Here is an 18121-nt window from a genome sequence, read left to right on the forward strand (position 1 = left end):
AAGAAAGGCGATAAACACAGTGACCAGACTTGTTTATCACAGAACCCTTTCCCCTCAATTAATAACCTTTTATTGAATTTAGAACATGCTATTGAAAAAATCTTTCTAAGTTAGCAAGAAAAAAATATATTCATTGGATATTTACTCTGTAGCACGTTTAATCATAGCAGCTTTGCCAAGTAGGTGTTTATTATCCCTGTCCCTTCACTCCCTGTTTGTGAATGAGGAAACTGAGGCTTATTACAGAGTTAAATAATATCCTGTAATTAGAAAATGACAGAACTAAGACTCAACTGCTCTAGTGTCTCAATTGCTTTATTTCTACAAATTCAGTTGGTTAATTTTTTGCTAATTTAAAATGCGTAGGCATAATTTAGAAACAGTCGCACTGCAGATCGCTAAAACAGACATAAGACAGTTCTAGTACTTAACAACCTAAGTTTGCTTTCTATTAATTACATTCATTTATATGTAACCTGTCTGACCCCAGGCATGCCAGGTAAGATCTGCACAAGATGTATTTTTCTTCTCTCTCTCTTCTCAGCCGTAATGTTTTAAACTGACAGTGCTGCTCACGTTTCTGGTGAGCTACACTGAATAATCTCCCCTTCGTGATACGTAATTAGTTCACTTGAGTTATCGTTACGCATTTCTGGTTAATGTATGGAGTTGTAAATAAAACAAACACTGTTTAGGTACTTCCTCCAGGATTTGGCTTTTTAGACGTTCAAGGTAGATGCTAGATCATTTTAGATGATCCTCTGAATTTTTGAATGTAACTCGTGAGGCCTAGAAAAGTCTTTTTATTGATACAGTTGTATCTTCACATGAAAAAAAGGTGACATTTATTTAACAGGTAGACTTCATAAATGTTTCTTCATTTGATGCTTGTTTTTCTGGTATTACTCTAATCTCCCGTTTATTTCAAACAGTGTAAATATTAGTGTCATGAATATAGTCGAAATAAAAAGACTGTGGATGTGTTTTTATTACATATTTTTATGCTACCCACTTTGTAATAGTACATTTTAATTTTAGAACTTTTCAATGAAACAAATCTACTTTTATTTTGACAATGGTTATTCATAAGTTAATTGACATTGGTCTCTCTGTGGCTTTCCGTAAGGCCTTTCTGGAGCAATGCATTCTCAAGTGTTTCCTCACGCTCATTTTGGTAGGTGGCCACAGCTGATCCCTAGATTTGTGTGGCGATTTGTCTACCTGCTTGTGGAAGCTTCTGCTAGTGTTCTGGATCCCTGCATGTGGAATTAAGTTTTTCCATGTTTTAAAATGGAGTGGGCATGGATATGTGGCATTGGGAATACATTGTATTAAAGTTACATGAAAATCTTGTGGTGATTTATGTTTTAATGCTGAAAAGCTATTGTATTGCTTACACATGGTCACATTAGAATGTTAATAGCTTTTTCGATTATTTTTCTTAAGTTTGAATTCATAGTACTTTGAGTGACACCTTTTCAATGTACCAAACCATTTGACCACATTATTCCATGGAGTTTGGTTTTGCTTAACTGTATCCAACTTTTGCTTTTTAGTGCTTTCTTAAAAAGCTGTTTGTCAGCCATGTCAGTGCCTGTTGTCTGTTACGAAGCCCTCCTGTTCCTTTGCAGTGTGCTTATTAGTCTAATTCACTTGCTTCCCAGTGGCTTATTTCCCCTTTTCTCTTATCAATAATAAAAAGTAGTATTTAAAACTTGACAGTTTAACTAGGTCCTTTGAGGAAAATTGCACTGTTTTAAAAATTAAGATTATGAAGATTACTTTGGGCAACATCTATAACATGATTTTTTTTAATAAAAGATAATTCTTTGTAGCTTTTTTAGTATTAATTTCTGTGCCCTTAATCAGTGATCAAATTGGTAAATTTTTTTAAATCAGGAAATTCAGTGAATTATGTTTTTTGATAGCATCATGCTGAAAATGTCTCACTTTGTAATTACTAGTACTCTGTATTAAAAGCAACATTATTGGCTCTTAGTTCACTGAGGCCTTTCCTGGAACATACAGTTGGAAGGTTCTGTTTTGAATCTTTACTAGCAATAAGTAATACGTTGTTCTACTTTATGTTTTATATAATGTGAATTAGTTCATAAAGTAATTCGTAAATGGGGGAGTGACAGCAGCATACTGTATATGTAGCTCTAGTTCACACATGAATTTCCCCAACTTGTGAGTCAATGCTTTATTCCATCAGTAGTGGCTGGACATAGCAAGCCATGGAGCAGTACTATATTGGACACAGTGTCGTTTACCCTGCATTCTTTGTCTTTTCTAAGAATGCTTATTTCACTTCCTTTACAATCTTTGAGTAGCTTGCCCCAATTTCTGTAACTCATCAGTCCTAACCTTCTTTTTACCCCTAATCCAAAGCAGTCTTCATTTACTTTCCAAAAAAGTAATAGTAGTTCATATATTATAAATTGTACTACTGTTTTCCTTAGGATCCTTACCCCTTTTTTTAATTTGGTTACAAAGCTGCATAGGTTTTCTGTGGCCTGCCTCTAACCCTATTTCTCCTATAAGTATTGTTATTTTTAGTGAACTATTTTGCAGAGGTTTTACATTTTTTTCCAGGAACACATATATTACATTATAGCAGACAGTTCACTAGATACAATGAAATATTTGACTATTTACTGTGGGCAGTAGAACAAAACGTAAAAATGCATACGCTAGTATACATGTGAATTGCCTGATGATGGGCTTGAAGAGTAGACTGCTGCTTTGACACAAACTTTAATTACTTAGAGAAATTTCCTTGTGATTTCAAATAGTTTCATTCTGATCATTGGGTTTAAGGAGAACAAATTTTATAAATTATGTTTAAATGTATGGTGCTAAAACTTACTACAAAGTTTGTTGGAGTTTGGAATTTAAAATACATCTCAACTGTTTTTCAAGGTAGATGATACCTATTGTATAATGTTGAGTATGAGCAACAAAACCTACCCTTCTGTATGTAAGTGACCAGCCTTTCTTTTCTCCTGTCAGCAGCGACCTTTGGCACTGCGTCAATGAGCATGCCGGCAGGGTTCGGTACTCCCGCTCCCTATAGTCTTCCCACCAGCTTTAGCGGCAGCTTCCAGCAGCCTGCCTTCCCAGCCCAGGCGGCTTTCCCTCAGCAGACAGCTTTTTCTCAACAGCCCAATGGTAAGACCTAACATTGGCTATCTGTAAGTGAACTTTAGGTATCCTTTATGTATCATTAAGTTACCTGTTTGGGCTGAAAGGCTTATCTAAAGAATGCTGTAGCATTACGTGTTGAATGTTTATTACCACACACACACAGAAGCTTTTGATTATTTGGGCCTCAGAAAATTGAGTGATACAGTAAGCTTTTGTGACTAGATTACAGATTTAGGCGAAATCAGAGACTAAATAGCACCTTCTTTCTCAGAATCTCCAGTGTCTTTCTTACTAATTTATCTTCTGTGTTGTAATATGCCTCTTGATGTTAAAAGGAAACTTTATAGAGTGTGTGTTTTACATCAGAGAATCTATTGTTTCTGCTATTTTGTAAAAGTTTTTTTTTTAAGTGACAGACTAATTTTCTGAATAGGTAACTGTTGTGGTTAGTTTATTACTTGTTTTTAGGAAGATTCACTAGAGACCAGTTTTTGTTATTTTGTTTGTTTTTGCCCATTTTGCTCATTTGCCAAAGTTTGAAGTCCCTGGATTTGAACATTATTCTTGAATTACAGTTAACACATTTTCTTTTTAAAAGTGATTTAAAAATGTTTGGAAATATGGTCCACGACAGAGCCATAATGACAAAACATTTCCTAAGGAGTACTGTGATGTTCGTATAGAAACCATTGTGTTGTCTTCACAGCCCCTCTCAGTCACAAGCTCATCTCTTAGTTAAATCCTTTGTCAGCAGTTTACGTAGCTGAGACAAACTGGAATGAATCATTTCTGGAGAGTTACTGTAAGCTCTTTTAAGACGTGCCACTGGAAGGTTGCTATTTGAAAGGGCATGAGACCCAACAAGCTAAGAGTGATGTTTTATTATTGTTACCCTGGTAGGAATTTCTCTGAAACTCATTATGAAGCTTTATAAGCAGCAGATCGTCTCTTAAAGGTATGGGTTATAATTGGTGGTTCTGTTTTAATAAGGTGCAGGTTTTGCAGCATTTGGACAAAGCAAGCCAGTGGTAACCCCTTTTGGTCAAGTTGCAGCTGCTGGAGTGTCTAGTAATCCTTTTATGGTAAGTGAGGTGTAAGCTGTTGCATCGTTTTCAGATTGGGAGGAGCAGGATATGATTCCTCCTAGATGCTCTTTGGTAGTCGAGTGATGGATCGTACAAACTGAGGTAGCCATTGTGCATGGTCCCTTTTTGACTTACGGAAACACACGTTAATCAGTTGCAGATCAAAGCATTGATAGTAAATAAGCTATTTTATACATGAAATGTATCTGCTTTCTTGTTGAAATAATGCTTTATGAAAGGCTGTAGATTTAGTGAACAATGTGAAAAAGGGATGTTAAGTCAGGTTTGGTTTGAATCATAAATGCATTTTTTAGGGCCAAGTCCATTCTTAGAATCTATTAGGAGCATGTAAAATAATGGCTCTAAAAGGCACAGCACAGTGCCTGATACCTATAGCTTTATTACAGTATGTTGCTAATGACAATAATGAATAAATATCATTGTCAATAATCATAGAATCTTTAAGTATTAAATAAAATTTAATTAAATGACATTTAATATCATATTTCCCCCACACACTGCTCTTATTTGTCTGTTTGTTTATTTTGTCTTATGTTTTCCTTTAGACTGGTGCACCAACAGGACAATTTCCAACAGGAAGCTCATCAACCAATCCTTTCTTATAGCCTTATACAGACACTTAAATGGGACGAACTTTTACGTGGTCACATTACATCTCTCCGCCTCTTGCACTGTTGTCTTGTTTCACTGATCTTAGCTTTAAACACAAGAGAAGTCTTTAAAAAGCCTGCATTGTGTATTAAACACCAGGTAATATGTGCAGAACAGAGGGCTCCAGTAACAACTTTTAACCTGTGAATTGGCAAAAAAAAAAAGAAGAAGAAGAAAGTAGCGGTATCATGTATATTACAAATTGGCTAATATTAAGTTATTGCAGATACCACATTCATTATGCTGCAGTACTGTACATATTTTTCTTAGAAATTAGCTATTTGTGCATATCAGTATTTGTAACTTTAACACATTGTTATGTGAGAAATATTACTGGGGAAATAGATCAGCCACTTTTAAGGTGCTGTCATATATCTTGGAATGAATGACCTAAAATCACTTTAACCATTGCTACTGGAAAGTTACAAAGTCAAAATTGGAAGGTTTTATTCATTCTTGAATTTTTCCTTTCTAAAGAGCTCTTCTATTTATACATGCCTAAATTCTTTAAAAATGTAGAGGGATACCTGTCTGCATAATGAAGCTGATCATGTTTTGCTACAGTTTGCAGGTGAAAAAAATAAATATTAGAAAATATGCTATTGTTTTTGTGTTCTTGCTGCAATGCCTTTACCAAAGTGGCCTTAAATATGAGTAGTGAATTGAGAACATCTTGAATTCTTAAATTAGAATTTCAGAAGACTTCTAGTGACTAACTTTTATGTCTAAAAGAGAAAATTTTATAAAAAGGCCATGTAGAAAATTTATTAAAACTACTATGACTGCTATATTCAGGAATATGTCAGTGGTAAAGCATTTAAATGTAGCTTGTTAGATTCACCATAATCCTTCTAATTTCTTTGCAACTTCTTAATTTTGTGAAAATTTGTATATATGAAGAATTTGCATGTATGTGTATTTACAAATTTTTTTTAAGTATCTTGAATTCTCAGACTGCAAAAGGCTTATTTTAACTTGATTTTTTTTTTTTTTAAATATTGTCTTTGAATGTATTGGAAGCAGACATGCGTTAACTGTGACATGATTGCACCTCAATTTTTTTTCCTTTGGACAAGCTGATGTTAATAGGACATTTGTTTATGTTCATTTCTGGGGGGAAAGAAACTGGAACCCAGTGTTATCTTATAGTATACTTTGAAAAGGCAGTGATACTAATGTTTAGTTATATCTTTATGTTAATATTCAAATGAATTTGTTTAAATATTTATATGATGCCTCATTCATCCAGTGATAATCTAGCAATCTTATCAAAACAGAACACAACTGAGAAACTTGTAATAGTCTTTAAAAAAATGCCTTTGAGCAGCCCACATTAAGTCACAAAGTTTGTATGTTAGAGCTCATGCATTTGTTCTTATGTGAAATTCTGATGAATAGGTTTCCCAGCCCATAGCTGATTAGCAGTTCAGAAATGATGGCTTGAAAGGAGGGAGTTAGAAAAATCTGTGAAGAGCATACACTGTTGAAGACCAGTTAGTGTAGGCACAGCCCGCCCAGCCTAGAGGACATCACTATTACATCATCTTCTGATAGTTGTCTATTACTGTAACTCAGTGTCATCAAGAAAAGGTGAAATCACATATATAAATATGTGATACATGTTTGGAAAGTTTTGTTAGAATGACGAAAACTGTGTTTAAAGCTTCGGTATTAAAAGAGGTGAACATGAGTTTCCTCAAACGTCATGCATTCATGTTGAATACCTTTTCCAGTGGTGACTACATGAGTTATTTTCATACTATATTAAAATCTGTGTCGAGTTTTAGACTTGTTAAAACATTGTTCATTGCATATCTGGCTGAATGTATGGTTGTCTGAACTGTTCTGATAAGCAAGAAGACTGGGAAATTTCTGCCCCTTTTCTGAGCAGTATGTCTCTTCTGTTAGAATTAAATGAATGCTGCAAAGGTTTGGGTGTGTGTTGATGTATACTTGAATTGTCTCTGCATTTTGGGGTCTCCTTTCAGACCCCTTCTCATAGAGGGAATACTTAAGAAATGTCTTTGAATTTTTATGTTTTAGATTGTATTGGGTCCCAATTAACTCATGTGCAAAGTTATGCTATACAGTTGTAGGCTGTTACCCAATCAACCTACCAGGCTTTCCATCTAAGAAATAAGTAAATTAAATGGTTATTATTAAAATAATTTTAAAGACTATTTTTTTCTGGGTAAATCTTGAAGTTTGTAATTAAGTGGGAACTCTTATTGACTTTAAATGAGTGCTTATAAAATCAAAATGTTTAGCGTAAAAAGTGATTCAGCTTTAATGTGGATTTAAATCTTCTGTTAGACTTTTGTATCAGATTTGCTTCTGGTCTTATATAGACCATCAGAATTGTGTTGAGTGCTGAAGAGGAGAAAATACTCAAAGGTGACAAGAATGAAGACTCAAGTTCCTGACGTACTGGCTGAATCTGATCTTCTCTCCTGTGTTTGCTCAGGAAAGAAAATTGTCTTTTCTTTTAGGGTGGCAGACTTTACTGATATAGTTTAAAGGCATGTTTTACTCTCGTTTTTGTGAAAATAGAGATTAGGTAATCATTTTCTTCCATAAAATAATTCTTTCTGTAAATTTGAAGAAGCGTCTCAGTGCTCTCTTTACTTGTGAGGTGCCCCTCCTCCCCTGGCTGGCGCAGTGCCTGTCAGTTGGAAAAATGGAGAGAGAGTGGCTGCTTTCACCCTGTCACAGTACCCGGGGTTCTGAAACATTCTGGTCTCAGGACCATCAACTCTTAAATTATTGAGGATCCCTAAGGAGCTTTTGTTTATGTAACTTATATTTATCAGAACTTGCTATGTTGGAAATTAATAAGACATATTTATAAAACATGCTTATTCATTTAAATATAACAGTAATAAACTCATTATATGTTAACATAAATACCATTTTGGATGACAACTGTTTTCCAAAAACAGTTACTTAGAATGCCGTTATTGTACATTTTGCACATCTCTTTAGTGCCTGGCTTAATAGAAGCAGTGGGATTCTCATACTGTTTTCACATTGCAGTTCTTTTTGTATCATATGGCCTGTGGGCACTGGAAAAGCCCACTGTGCACTTGTGAAACCATGAGTGAAGCAGACATACAACATTTCAGTAGTAGTATGAAAATAGTTTTGACCTTGGGTTCGGGGGACCCTTAAGGGTCTTCAGACCACACACTGAGAACCACTGCATTACACTTTAAATTTCTGTGTTTCTGGAACAACAATGTTTAGTTGTAGGGCAAACATCCTACTCCCTAAACTTCTAAGTGTTTTTGTTGGCTTAGTGGGGAAAATTCCAGTTGAAATTGCAAACTTAATTTCAACATTGTTTTCTGGGTTTTCCTCCTTCTATTTTTATTTGAAAGCTTTTCAATAATGATGAAATTGGTGAATATCTCCTTTTTTTTAAAAAAGGATATTGCGAGTTCTGACTTGGTTATTGGTGTTTATTTTGGAATCATTTACTATTCTGACCACTTAGAAATGGTGTAATTGTTTTGTGGGAACTATCAAATAGCTATTTTTAAAAAACCACCTTGCTGAAGAAAAGTTTGAAATGAAGAATAGTTTATTTCTCCCATGTTTATAGTTAAAGAATTTTAGCTCTTTTTGTGTATGTATACCCACACACACACACATACATTTTTAAAAATAAAAGTTGGATTTCTCTAACAAAAATCACTATCCTCCAGGAAGTCAGCTATAATTATAGGACTGTGTTTACTTAAGAAAGAGGTTTGCAAGCCTCCCCTCTCTCCCCACATGGCTTTTAATGCCTTGTCCATTTTTAGGGGAGCACTTCTTGTTGCTTCTCTTTTAAACAAAATGTTTTAAAATTCTCTTGAAGACATAGTGAGTATTTGAAAAGTAGTTTACAGTAAGTAGGCACCACAAGCTGTGGCTTTGTCACTGTTACTTTGGCACACTGAAACGGTGCCATCCCCAGGCAGGCGTGGGCCTTGCTGCTTGGGCCTGTTTGTCCATACGTTTGCGCTCCTGTCCCTAACTTGTGTTCAGCGGCGCTTACCTTGTCTTTGGCCTCCTCTTGCAGTGTCAGACTTGTATCAGAAATTACCCTCTAGGGGACCTTATGAAGGGGTTTTTTTAAAAGTAATGACTTCACAGTAACATGGTGGTATTATGGGATGTGGGTTTATTTAACTCTTTCAGTATGTCAGAAGCTTGCTACGTGCTTTCCATGTGTTATATAGCCCTTCAAGTGGACTCAGACTTTAAGGATGAAAGAAGCAAGGTGTAGGCCAATGACAGAGCTTTTGCTCTGGGGAGCACATATTTTATTGTTGGATTAAAATGTGCCATTTATGTGCAAGATAATTTTAAAATCTTAAGAAATTCCAAGAAAGTTGCTTTCTTCTATATCTTATATTCCATAATGTAACCATTTTTAATTTGGGTTCCATTCATAATTTGATGGAATCAGTAAGTATTCTCTAGGATTTAAGCTTTACTAGTAAATCAGTGGGGTAATTAGTGAATCAGGTTTTAAACTAAAGAGACAGCTGACGTATCACAGTGACTTCTGTTTTGTGAAACGGTCCAACTTTTAAATTAGCCTGTTGTATTGAATTTATCCTCATTAGTTTTTCTTTGTCTATTTTAACACATAGTATGTCATTTAGTAAAGTTCTTGTTATGTATTTGAACAAATGAATATATGACCAAGATGTAATCCAGTGTTGTGCTGGTGAATGTTTTTCTCTCATGAAAAAGTGCCCTGTTTTGTAGTGTTTACGGACATTTGTAGTATAAATACTCTCACCATGGCTGATTTCACCTACCAGTCTGATGTTATTAAACTTGAAGTTAGAAAGAGCGAGTCACCAGTCTCTTTGCAGGCTAACTCCAGCACAGCACTGATGATGTAATTCCACAACCCAGTTCATTGAATTTATTGGTTATTTGGTGATTGTATCCAGTATTTGAAGAACCTTTTGGTTTTTGCTGTTAACTCAGCCAGAATTGGGACACTAGTTTATTTCTAGAAGTGTTCTGGGCACCGAGGTATTTAATTTGGAAAGACCCAAATATTGTGAACCCTGGTTTTAAAAAGTCCAGTTATTGCTTGTGCTAATGTAGAGGTTGCACATTCATGGCATATACTCTGAATTCTATCTGCAGTTGTGTTTTGTTTGACCATTGCAGTGTTTTAAAAACTTGAATTTTGTGTAGTTTGAAGGGTGTCCATACTCTCAAGGTAGCCACTAGCTTACCATTCCCAATTGTATGAGCCTCAAGTGTTCAGATGCGTTCTAAGTTCTTTGAATTGGCCTTGGCCAATCTGAGTAGGCACAGAAGGGCTCTTACGCCACTTTTACCTGTTCTGATTTTGGAGTCCTGTAAGGACTTAAATTTATGATGATATTTTCTAGTGAAGACTTTTGCCAAAAATGTATTTCCTTTCCTGATAGCCTCTGTGCGGTCTGCATATTTTATGCCAGTGGATAAGAATTCATATATTTAGCTGTATTTTTGAAATCTGTGCTTGTTCAACTCACACAGCTCTGGAGTTTACTGAAAACAGAGGGCAGTGGTTGAGGCTTCTGTAACAAGGAAAAGTGATCTTGGATGAATTATTTTAATTGGTGATTCAGATGCCCATTGATTAATTTCTTAATTGGTTCTTTGGAATTTTGAATAGATGTTATCCAAGTTAGTTTTAAACAATGAGAGTTAATTTTAAACTAAATTCTCAACATTTCCCCTCATTCTTGAGTTGGAGGGACAGAAGCAGCAGACACCCCAGGAGCCTTCTAATTTTGACTAAATGACCATGAAGTAGAAGGTAGCAAAGGGTTGTGAATTGATGTTATACAGTGTTTCATCGAATGCTGTGGGTACAATCAGGTTTTTTAAAGACTTTAAAGGTTTTTTTATATGTTACCATAAGATAATAACATGTTTATGATTTTTAAAATCATGCAATATACAAAGGGTATAAAGTGAAAAAGTATGTCTCCTTCCTGTGACTTGATTCCCACATCCCAGGGAAATGTAGTTTCTTGTATTCTTGTATCATCTTTCAGAAATGTTAGCATTTATTTTATATACCTCTCTCTCTATATATATGTACGCCTCTCGCTGTCCTCCCTTATTTTAAATGTATGGTTTTGTAACTTGGTTCTCTTTGTTTAACGTGGTTTATCTTTCCATATTACCACATCCAGCTCTAACTCATTATCTTAATGGCTCCAAGATTTCATTATATGGATCTCCCTTTTAAAGAATATGTTTATAGATTTTTTTCTACTAAAAACATTGTTAAAATGAGAATATCCTTTTGCATATGTGAAGGTTAGTCTTGATTCTGCTTGACTGTAAACTCAATAAAATAGACATCATTGAATTTTGACTCTCACCGGCTGATTCAGTATGATCTTATGCTCCCATTAGGAAATTCTTCCATTTAAGGAAGGAAAAATATCCCTCAGATTGACTGTCTTAAAATAAGATATTTGAAAAATCCTGTGCTTTTTAACTGAACTGTGAAGGCATTCAGTTAGTTCATTGAAAGATTGCACAAGTTCCCATCTATTTTGCACCTTAATTTTTCATGACCGTTGGAGCTTCTAAAAGTGCATTTTGGGACTGTTTTCTATTACTACTTGGTATCGTGCCTTTCCTTGTCTCCATTAGTTTAGGATATGCTTTATTTTTGAGGTGAGAACATAAAATTTAGCTTGGCAAAATCTGCATTTGGGCACAACCACATGTTTTACTCATTATTCCTTCAAAATTAGCTCCCTTTGCCTTAGAAAAGATTTGGGTAATAACTGAAAGTTCAGATTCTCATTCCTCACAAGGTTAGAGTCCATAGAATTTAACATGTATTTACCATTCGTCAAGGATAGGACTTGCTTTCTAAAATAATTTATGAGAAATAACATCAGCCCTGATAACTGATAAAGTATCTTAGCACTTAAGGCTAGGAATAGAGAGAACTTACTGAGAAATCTGAAAGAAAGAATGAGGCCCTTTTTAATCAGCAGGGCATGTCTTGGAAGATGTGTTAATATGCCAAGATTTATGAAGACCGGTCTTAAATGAAGGAGGTGGCCTTGGGTATTGGACAAAAACAGGTTGATTGCAATTTTCGTTTCAAGTTTATGGTAGATAAATTTGGTTAAGTTCTTGTTCATTGTGAAATACCGTTGGAAGAAATTTTTCAAAATAAAGACTCCTGAATTTGTGTACCATTTGAAAGTAGCCTCTTTCCTTTGTCACAGAATACGATGACATCTGGAAAATTGGAAGAATAACCTTTACTTTTGTAATGCACATCATTGCTATTGCTGCCAGGCAGCTCATGCACCTGCTTCTGACTTTTTCCGTTCCATAGTTACACATTGATAACAGCTTTTGTTACTTTTTTGCATTTTAAGTTACAAAACGTCCATTTGTTAAATGCACGTATTTACTGGGAGGAGGGCATAGCTCAGTAGTAGAGTGTGTGCTTACGCATGCAAGAGGTCCTGGGTTCAATCCCCAGCACCTCCGTTAAAACCAATCAATCCTAATTACCTCCCCCCCGCAACAAAAAAAAATTTTAAAGCACATATTCATTACTGAACTTTCAATATTAAGTTTTTTTTCTCCCACAGAGGATGACTTTTTTCTTGAAGTACGTGTTGGTCTAGCTTGGTTTTACGTCTTTTTTTTTTTTTTTTTTTTTTGTAATTGGATTTTAGTTACTCTACTACCTACTGAAATTTAAAAGACAAACAGGGAACTATCTTTAGTCCTTCACACCCCTCATCTTATTTCCTGGTAGTAGTCCCTATTATTTTTTGTGTATCTATCCCAATTATTTACATGTTTGTTGTTTAAATTATTTTCATTAATCACCAGAACCTGGAAGGAAATGTACTTTCCTTAGAATCAGTATTTCCACCATCACCACCACAACTGTCCCCTCCCCTCCCCCTGGGGGAAAACGAGTTTTATTTTAGTCTCACTTATTTAATGAGGAAATATTCAAGCTCTTTTTTTTTTTTTTCCTTAAACAGTATGCTGATAATTTTTACTGAACTTAAGGATTAGGGCTCAGAAAAGTACTAACCCAGAGTCGAGTTTCCTGTGTTTTGGTCTTGTAATTCTGCCATTAGCTGGCATTCAAGCAAGTAATTTAGATGCTTCCAGTTACTCAGCTGTAAAGTGAGATCTCTTCCAGAGGGTCAGACATGATTCCCATCAGCCATTTAGAATACATGTTTAGAGAATAATTAGCTTTGGAAATTGGAATTAACCATTTTAGGGTAACAACTGTTAGGTTGAACTGGTGTATTCGTAAGTTGAAAATATCAAGTATCAGCAACATACAGTTTAATAGTATGGCCACTATTTGTTAATTACCAACTTTGTGAGCTACACATATAATAGCAGTTAATGGCCACAGCTGCTTCCAGGCAGAATTTGTCACAAGAAAATTGGCTTTTAGGTATTTACTTGGCCAAGATTACACAGCTATTTAGTAAGTGGCAGGAGTAGAATTCTGCCTGACTTTAAGATTCATCCTCTCCTGTTAGATTTCTACCTTGAAGCTCTTGGTTCCAGCAGTTTTAATAAGAAGAGTGTGAGTTTAAAACAAAGCAAAACAAAACACTTTCACAAACATGAACGGAATTAAAACTCAAAACTTATCCCCCAATGATCCAATATTTTTTTCTTTAGCCATATGAAATTTTGCATTGTGATTATAACCAGTTAATTTTTAATACTGTACTTCTCCCACATAATTTTCATCCACACTGGAACTACATACTGTTTTTCCTGATTGTGAAAGCAAGTACTTCTGGATTTTGTTCCATGTGTAAGTAAATACAAAGACCTCTCAGAATGGAGTCATGCTATGCTTAACTATTTTGTAACATTTCCCTCAATATATCATGGATTCCTTTCAATTTTAAATATAGATCCTCATTCTCTTCCAATGAAGTTCATCCTTACGATAAACATTGAGATTGTTTCCAATTTTTCAGCATCAGAAGCTTTACCTGTACTTCTGCACACTTGGGATTTGGCATCACGTTTCTTAGAAATGGAATTGCTGAGTGAAGAATGTACATCTTAAGAACCTGGTACATCTCAAACATCTTTTATATTGATTTCTATGTAGTCTTCATGGTTATCATTTTTCATAGTCCAATGTTAACTGAATATCTTGCTGTGTATAACCTTCATTTGTATTATTTCTTGGAGTAAATTATTTTTTTTTCATAGAAATTCCCTTTATTAAATGTGTGGTGGTTTGTACCATCCAGAAAATAACCTCTTCTACCAATTCTTGGAATAAATTCTAAAATCACACTAATGGCTTGTAACGCTTAACATTTTATTCTTTCAACTAAATTACTATTTAAAGGGTTTATTTTATTTTTCACAAATACCAAAAAGAGATCTGGGCCAACCTCCAGCTGTCAGAGGGAGTTCTTTTTAATGCTTGCTAGTTTAAGGCATATGAAATAAGACCTCATCTTTTTTTATTGGCGGGGCTAATTTCCCTATGACTTACTAGTTAGATTTTCTCATTTATGAGTTGTTTAAAAAGTTAACTTACAAATATTAATTCAGTCACCTAAATTTGTATTTTTATTTATTACATTCTATATTGTTTTGGAATTACAGAGGCACAATGGAGGACTTTCCAAATTTTTTTTGTCGGCTTTGCTGTTTTTTTTCTTTTAATACTTTATTATGGTATGATTCCTGTACAGTAAACTACACATATTTCAGATGTACATAAACAGGTGTATACACCAGTGAAACCAACACCACAATCAAGTTAGCTAACGTTTCCGTCACTCCCCAAGAGATGCAAATTTCAAATTCCCTATTTATATCCCTTAACTGCCCCGTAACCATAAGTTTGTTCTCTGTGGCTGTGACTCAGCTTCTGTTTTGTAGATGAGTTCATTTGTGGGAGACTTTTCTGTTGCTAATGATGGCATTTAACTTCAAGGCTCAATAACCTCATTTGTAGTGGGACTACAATTTCCCTTTTGGTTCTGTAATTATTTTTTTCTTTAAATCAGTTAGAGAAGGACTACGTATTCAGATCCTCCAGCTGAACTGATCATTATTCAGGCTCACAGGCTCATCTTTTCTCCCTACCCTGGATTTGCTACACGTAGAAATGGCTAATGGGGAGCGGGGTAGGGTATTAATTTCACTACAATGTATTTCTGGGTCACTCCTTCAAGAGAGAGGAGAGGAATTACCCAGGCCTTTCAGATCAGATGTCCAACATCCTTAGCTGTGGGAATTTTAGATTACAGGAACTTGCAAATCCTAGTGGGCCATTCAGACTTCCAATATTTTGAGCCTCTCCTATTTAAAATATTTTTTAAAATGTAGAACAATTTTGACTTTTCCAGGAATATTTGAGAATTGCCCGCGAGAAGGAAATTACACTAAATGCTGATGTCGTTGTCACGGTAGCTTCCATGTAGTTGGTGTTAATTTGGTGCCACTTTGCTTAGTCTTTTTTAAACATTACTTCCTAGATTCCTCACAGCCTTCTATATAGGAATGACTTCTGTTTTACCGGGCGAAACAGGCTAAGATGGTGATTTTCTTGTTCAAGTAATAAGTGGCAGAACCGAGCTCTGAACCCAGCTCTTGAAGCGGGTGTTCAGAACCGCTCTACCACAGTGAGTGCCCTGGAGGAGATGAGTGTCTAGACGGGGGAAGGCTGATGGGTACACAAGTGCAAATCAAGGGCAGGGAGAGAGGGTTCCGGAGATAGGAGAGATCTCAGGCATGCCTAAAGGAGGAGGAGCCTTGAAGGAATAGCAGAATTTAAAGACTGAGGGCTGAGGGTGAGCAGAAGTCAAAGGAAGCAGGAGGGAGAGGCGTTTGTACCTTGCGGGTTCTCCATATTGATGGAGAAGCAGCTATTTGAAGCACCCACAGCATCTGGTACTTGTGGCAAATACTTCCAAGTTCCTCGGGCACGAAGAACACGGAAAGCAGTGTAAGAGTCAGTAATAGTAATTGTACCTGAAGTTAGTGTAAAACAGTTTTAGTTTGGAATTCTCTGAAGCATGTACATTGCACCTGTTACATTAAAGATGATTCTGGTCACTTGCTGCTCACACTGGTCTGAGGACCTACAGCCCGGACGTGGCCTGGGAGCTTGTTAGCCCCACAAATTCTCATCCCGGGATAGTGATCAGAATCTGCATTTTACTAAATCTTAGGTGACTTGTATGCATATTCAAGATCAAGAAGCACCGATTTAGGTGCTATTTATGTTAGATAAATCATTTTTGTGTTTAGCTTTTAAAATTTTTATGAAAGTCAGTTTGTTATGTAAAAATTGTTCTAGAGAATCTTAAAAGTTAGATTAAGAAAAACTCTTCAAAAGAAATTATATAAAAGCACATTTTAATTAAGTTCCCTCTTAAGAATGTTCAGTTTTAAATGTTACTAGGAGTCACTGCGCTGGCTATTTTATTTATTAAAAAGAATTAGTATAGAAATATGCCAGTATGGAGCCCGTTAATGCATCAAGGTGATGCTGTTAAGATGAGGTTCTGTGTGAAGAGGTGAATTTGAAAAGCACGGGTTTCACTATCACCATGAAGCCAGTCCCTGGGAACGGGAAGGAGGCTCTGCAAACAGAGCAGAAGCACCTGAGGACACCCCAGTGTCCCTTGGTGGTGGTAGTGGAACCATGGCAGTCCACAGTGGAGTAGCTGGCTCAGAAGACTGGTGGCTCAGGAGACGAAGATACATGTGTATCACATCCCCTGCTGGCCCAGGTCTGGCCCAAGCACTGGAAACTGGCTGAAGCGGGTCGGTGGTTCCTATATTGATTTTAAAGAAATGGTGTTTAGAATTGTTTTTCTTTAAAAGCAGGTACTTCACAGCTTATTGTCTCGCATTTTTAAAAAAGTAAAGATATATTTACTGAAGGAAAAAAAATTTTTTCCACCAAGGAAAACTTTTAAAGAGTCCCCCAACCCTCGGGAAAAATTAGATGGCCAATATCAAACTTTCGGTGTAGAATTCTTCCTAACTATAACTGTTCATGTATATAGTTTATGCAACTAGTCTATCGTCTGCTTTTAATTTTTCACAATTGACGAGTATCTTTCAAAGGATGTATGAAGTCATTTCTAATGGCTGTAATCGATGTCTGTCTCTTTTTGGTCAGACGATATATTTCTACACTAGTCCTAAGATTAGGAGTCTGCAAACTGTTTCTTTAAATGGCAGTTAGTATGTATTTAAGACTGCAGGCCGTGAGGTCTCTGTCCCCAGTGCTGGACACCGCCTTGGTGTGGCGAGAGCAGCCCTAAGCAATACGTGAACGAGTGGACTAAGTTCTGTCCCAGTGAAACTGGACTTATGAAGCCAGGCCTGCAGGCTGCAGTTTGCCCACCTGCTCTCACTGAGCCTTGAGGTTGCCTGCCTTCTCTGCTGCGTGATCATGAACCACACTGTCAGCATCTTTGCACAATTGTAGTTCCATCAGTTAATCCTTGGCATGGATATTTCTGGGCCAAAGGGTTTGCAAAACTTTAACTCGTCCTGTTAGAGTTCTCCAACTTTGGGTTCCCACAAGTTTTTGAGTGTTTATTCCTCTGGAATATTGATAACACTGGTTATTTTTTTCAGATCTGTCAATTTGGTAAGCCAAAGATGTTATCAATATTTCATTTTTTTCTTGGATTACTGGTGAGGTTGATATCTTTTCATGCTTTGTGAATTACTGTTTCATGAAGTTTCCCTCTCTTTTCTAGTGAGTGCATCTTTTAAAAGATTGTTTTGTTAGACCTTTTTGTATATTGATATTGAGTAAAATCACTTAGGTATTTTTGCAAATATTTCTCCTAAGTTTTATGTTTTTATGAAGTCAAATCTGTCCATCTTTTCTGTAATTTCTAATTTTGAATTCATGCTCAAATCCTTACCAAACCAATGTTGTATAAATAATCACCTGCATATTCGCATAGTGTTTCTGTGATTTAGTTTTTATGTGTAGATATTCAAGGTTGATAACATTTTTGAACTTTGGGTGAAGGTAATTAGGAGTGATACTAGAAAGTTCTGTGTTGATCAGATAGTGTCATACAGTTCTCGTGGATTTAGAGGTCAAGGATCTGAAGTTTATATCAAAAGCCCAAACAACTGTAAAGCTGTGATCTCCTGCAGCATGAGTTCAGTTTTGAAGTTTTCAAGTA

The 18121-nt window shown here is 35.8% G+C and overlaps 1 protein-coding gene across 13 annotated transcripts in view; it reads left to right on the top strand.

Moving 5' to 3' along the window:
• Positions 1-11280, top strand: part of AGFG1 (ArfGAP with FG repeats 1) — a 70322-nt gene extending 59042 nt beyond the window's left edge. For 5 of the 13 annotated variants that reach the window (XM_064485224.1, XM_064485234.1, XM_064485231.1 and 2 more), the window contains 4 exons: positions 1127-1174; positions 3013-3171; positions 4138-4229; positions 4799-11280. In XM_064485224.1, coding sequence (XP_064341294.1) covers positions 1127-1174; positions 3013-3171; positions 4138-4229; positions 4799-4858 — 359 coding nt within the window. In that variant the 3' untranslated portion in view covers positions 4859-11280. The remainder of the gene's footprint in view (positions 1-1126; positions 1175-3012; positions 3172-4137; positions 4230-4798) is intronic. The other 8 variants (XM_064485232.1, XM_064485228.1, XM_064485238.1 and 5 more) reach the window with 5 other exon arrangements.
• Positions 11281-18121: the final 6841 nt, after the last annotated feature.

Source organism: Camelus dromedarius, chromosome 4, assembly GCF_036321535.1.
Source record: "Camelus dromedarius isolate mCamDro1 chromosome 4, mCamDro1.pat, whole genome shotgun sequence".
NCBI lineage: Eukaryota > Metazoa > Chordata > Mammalia > Artiodactyla > Camelidae > Camelus > Camelus dromedarius.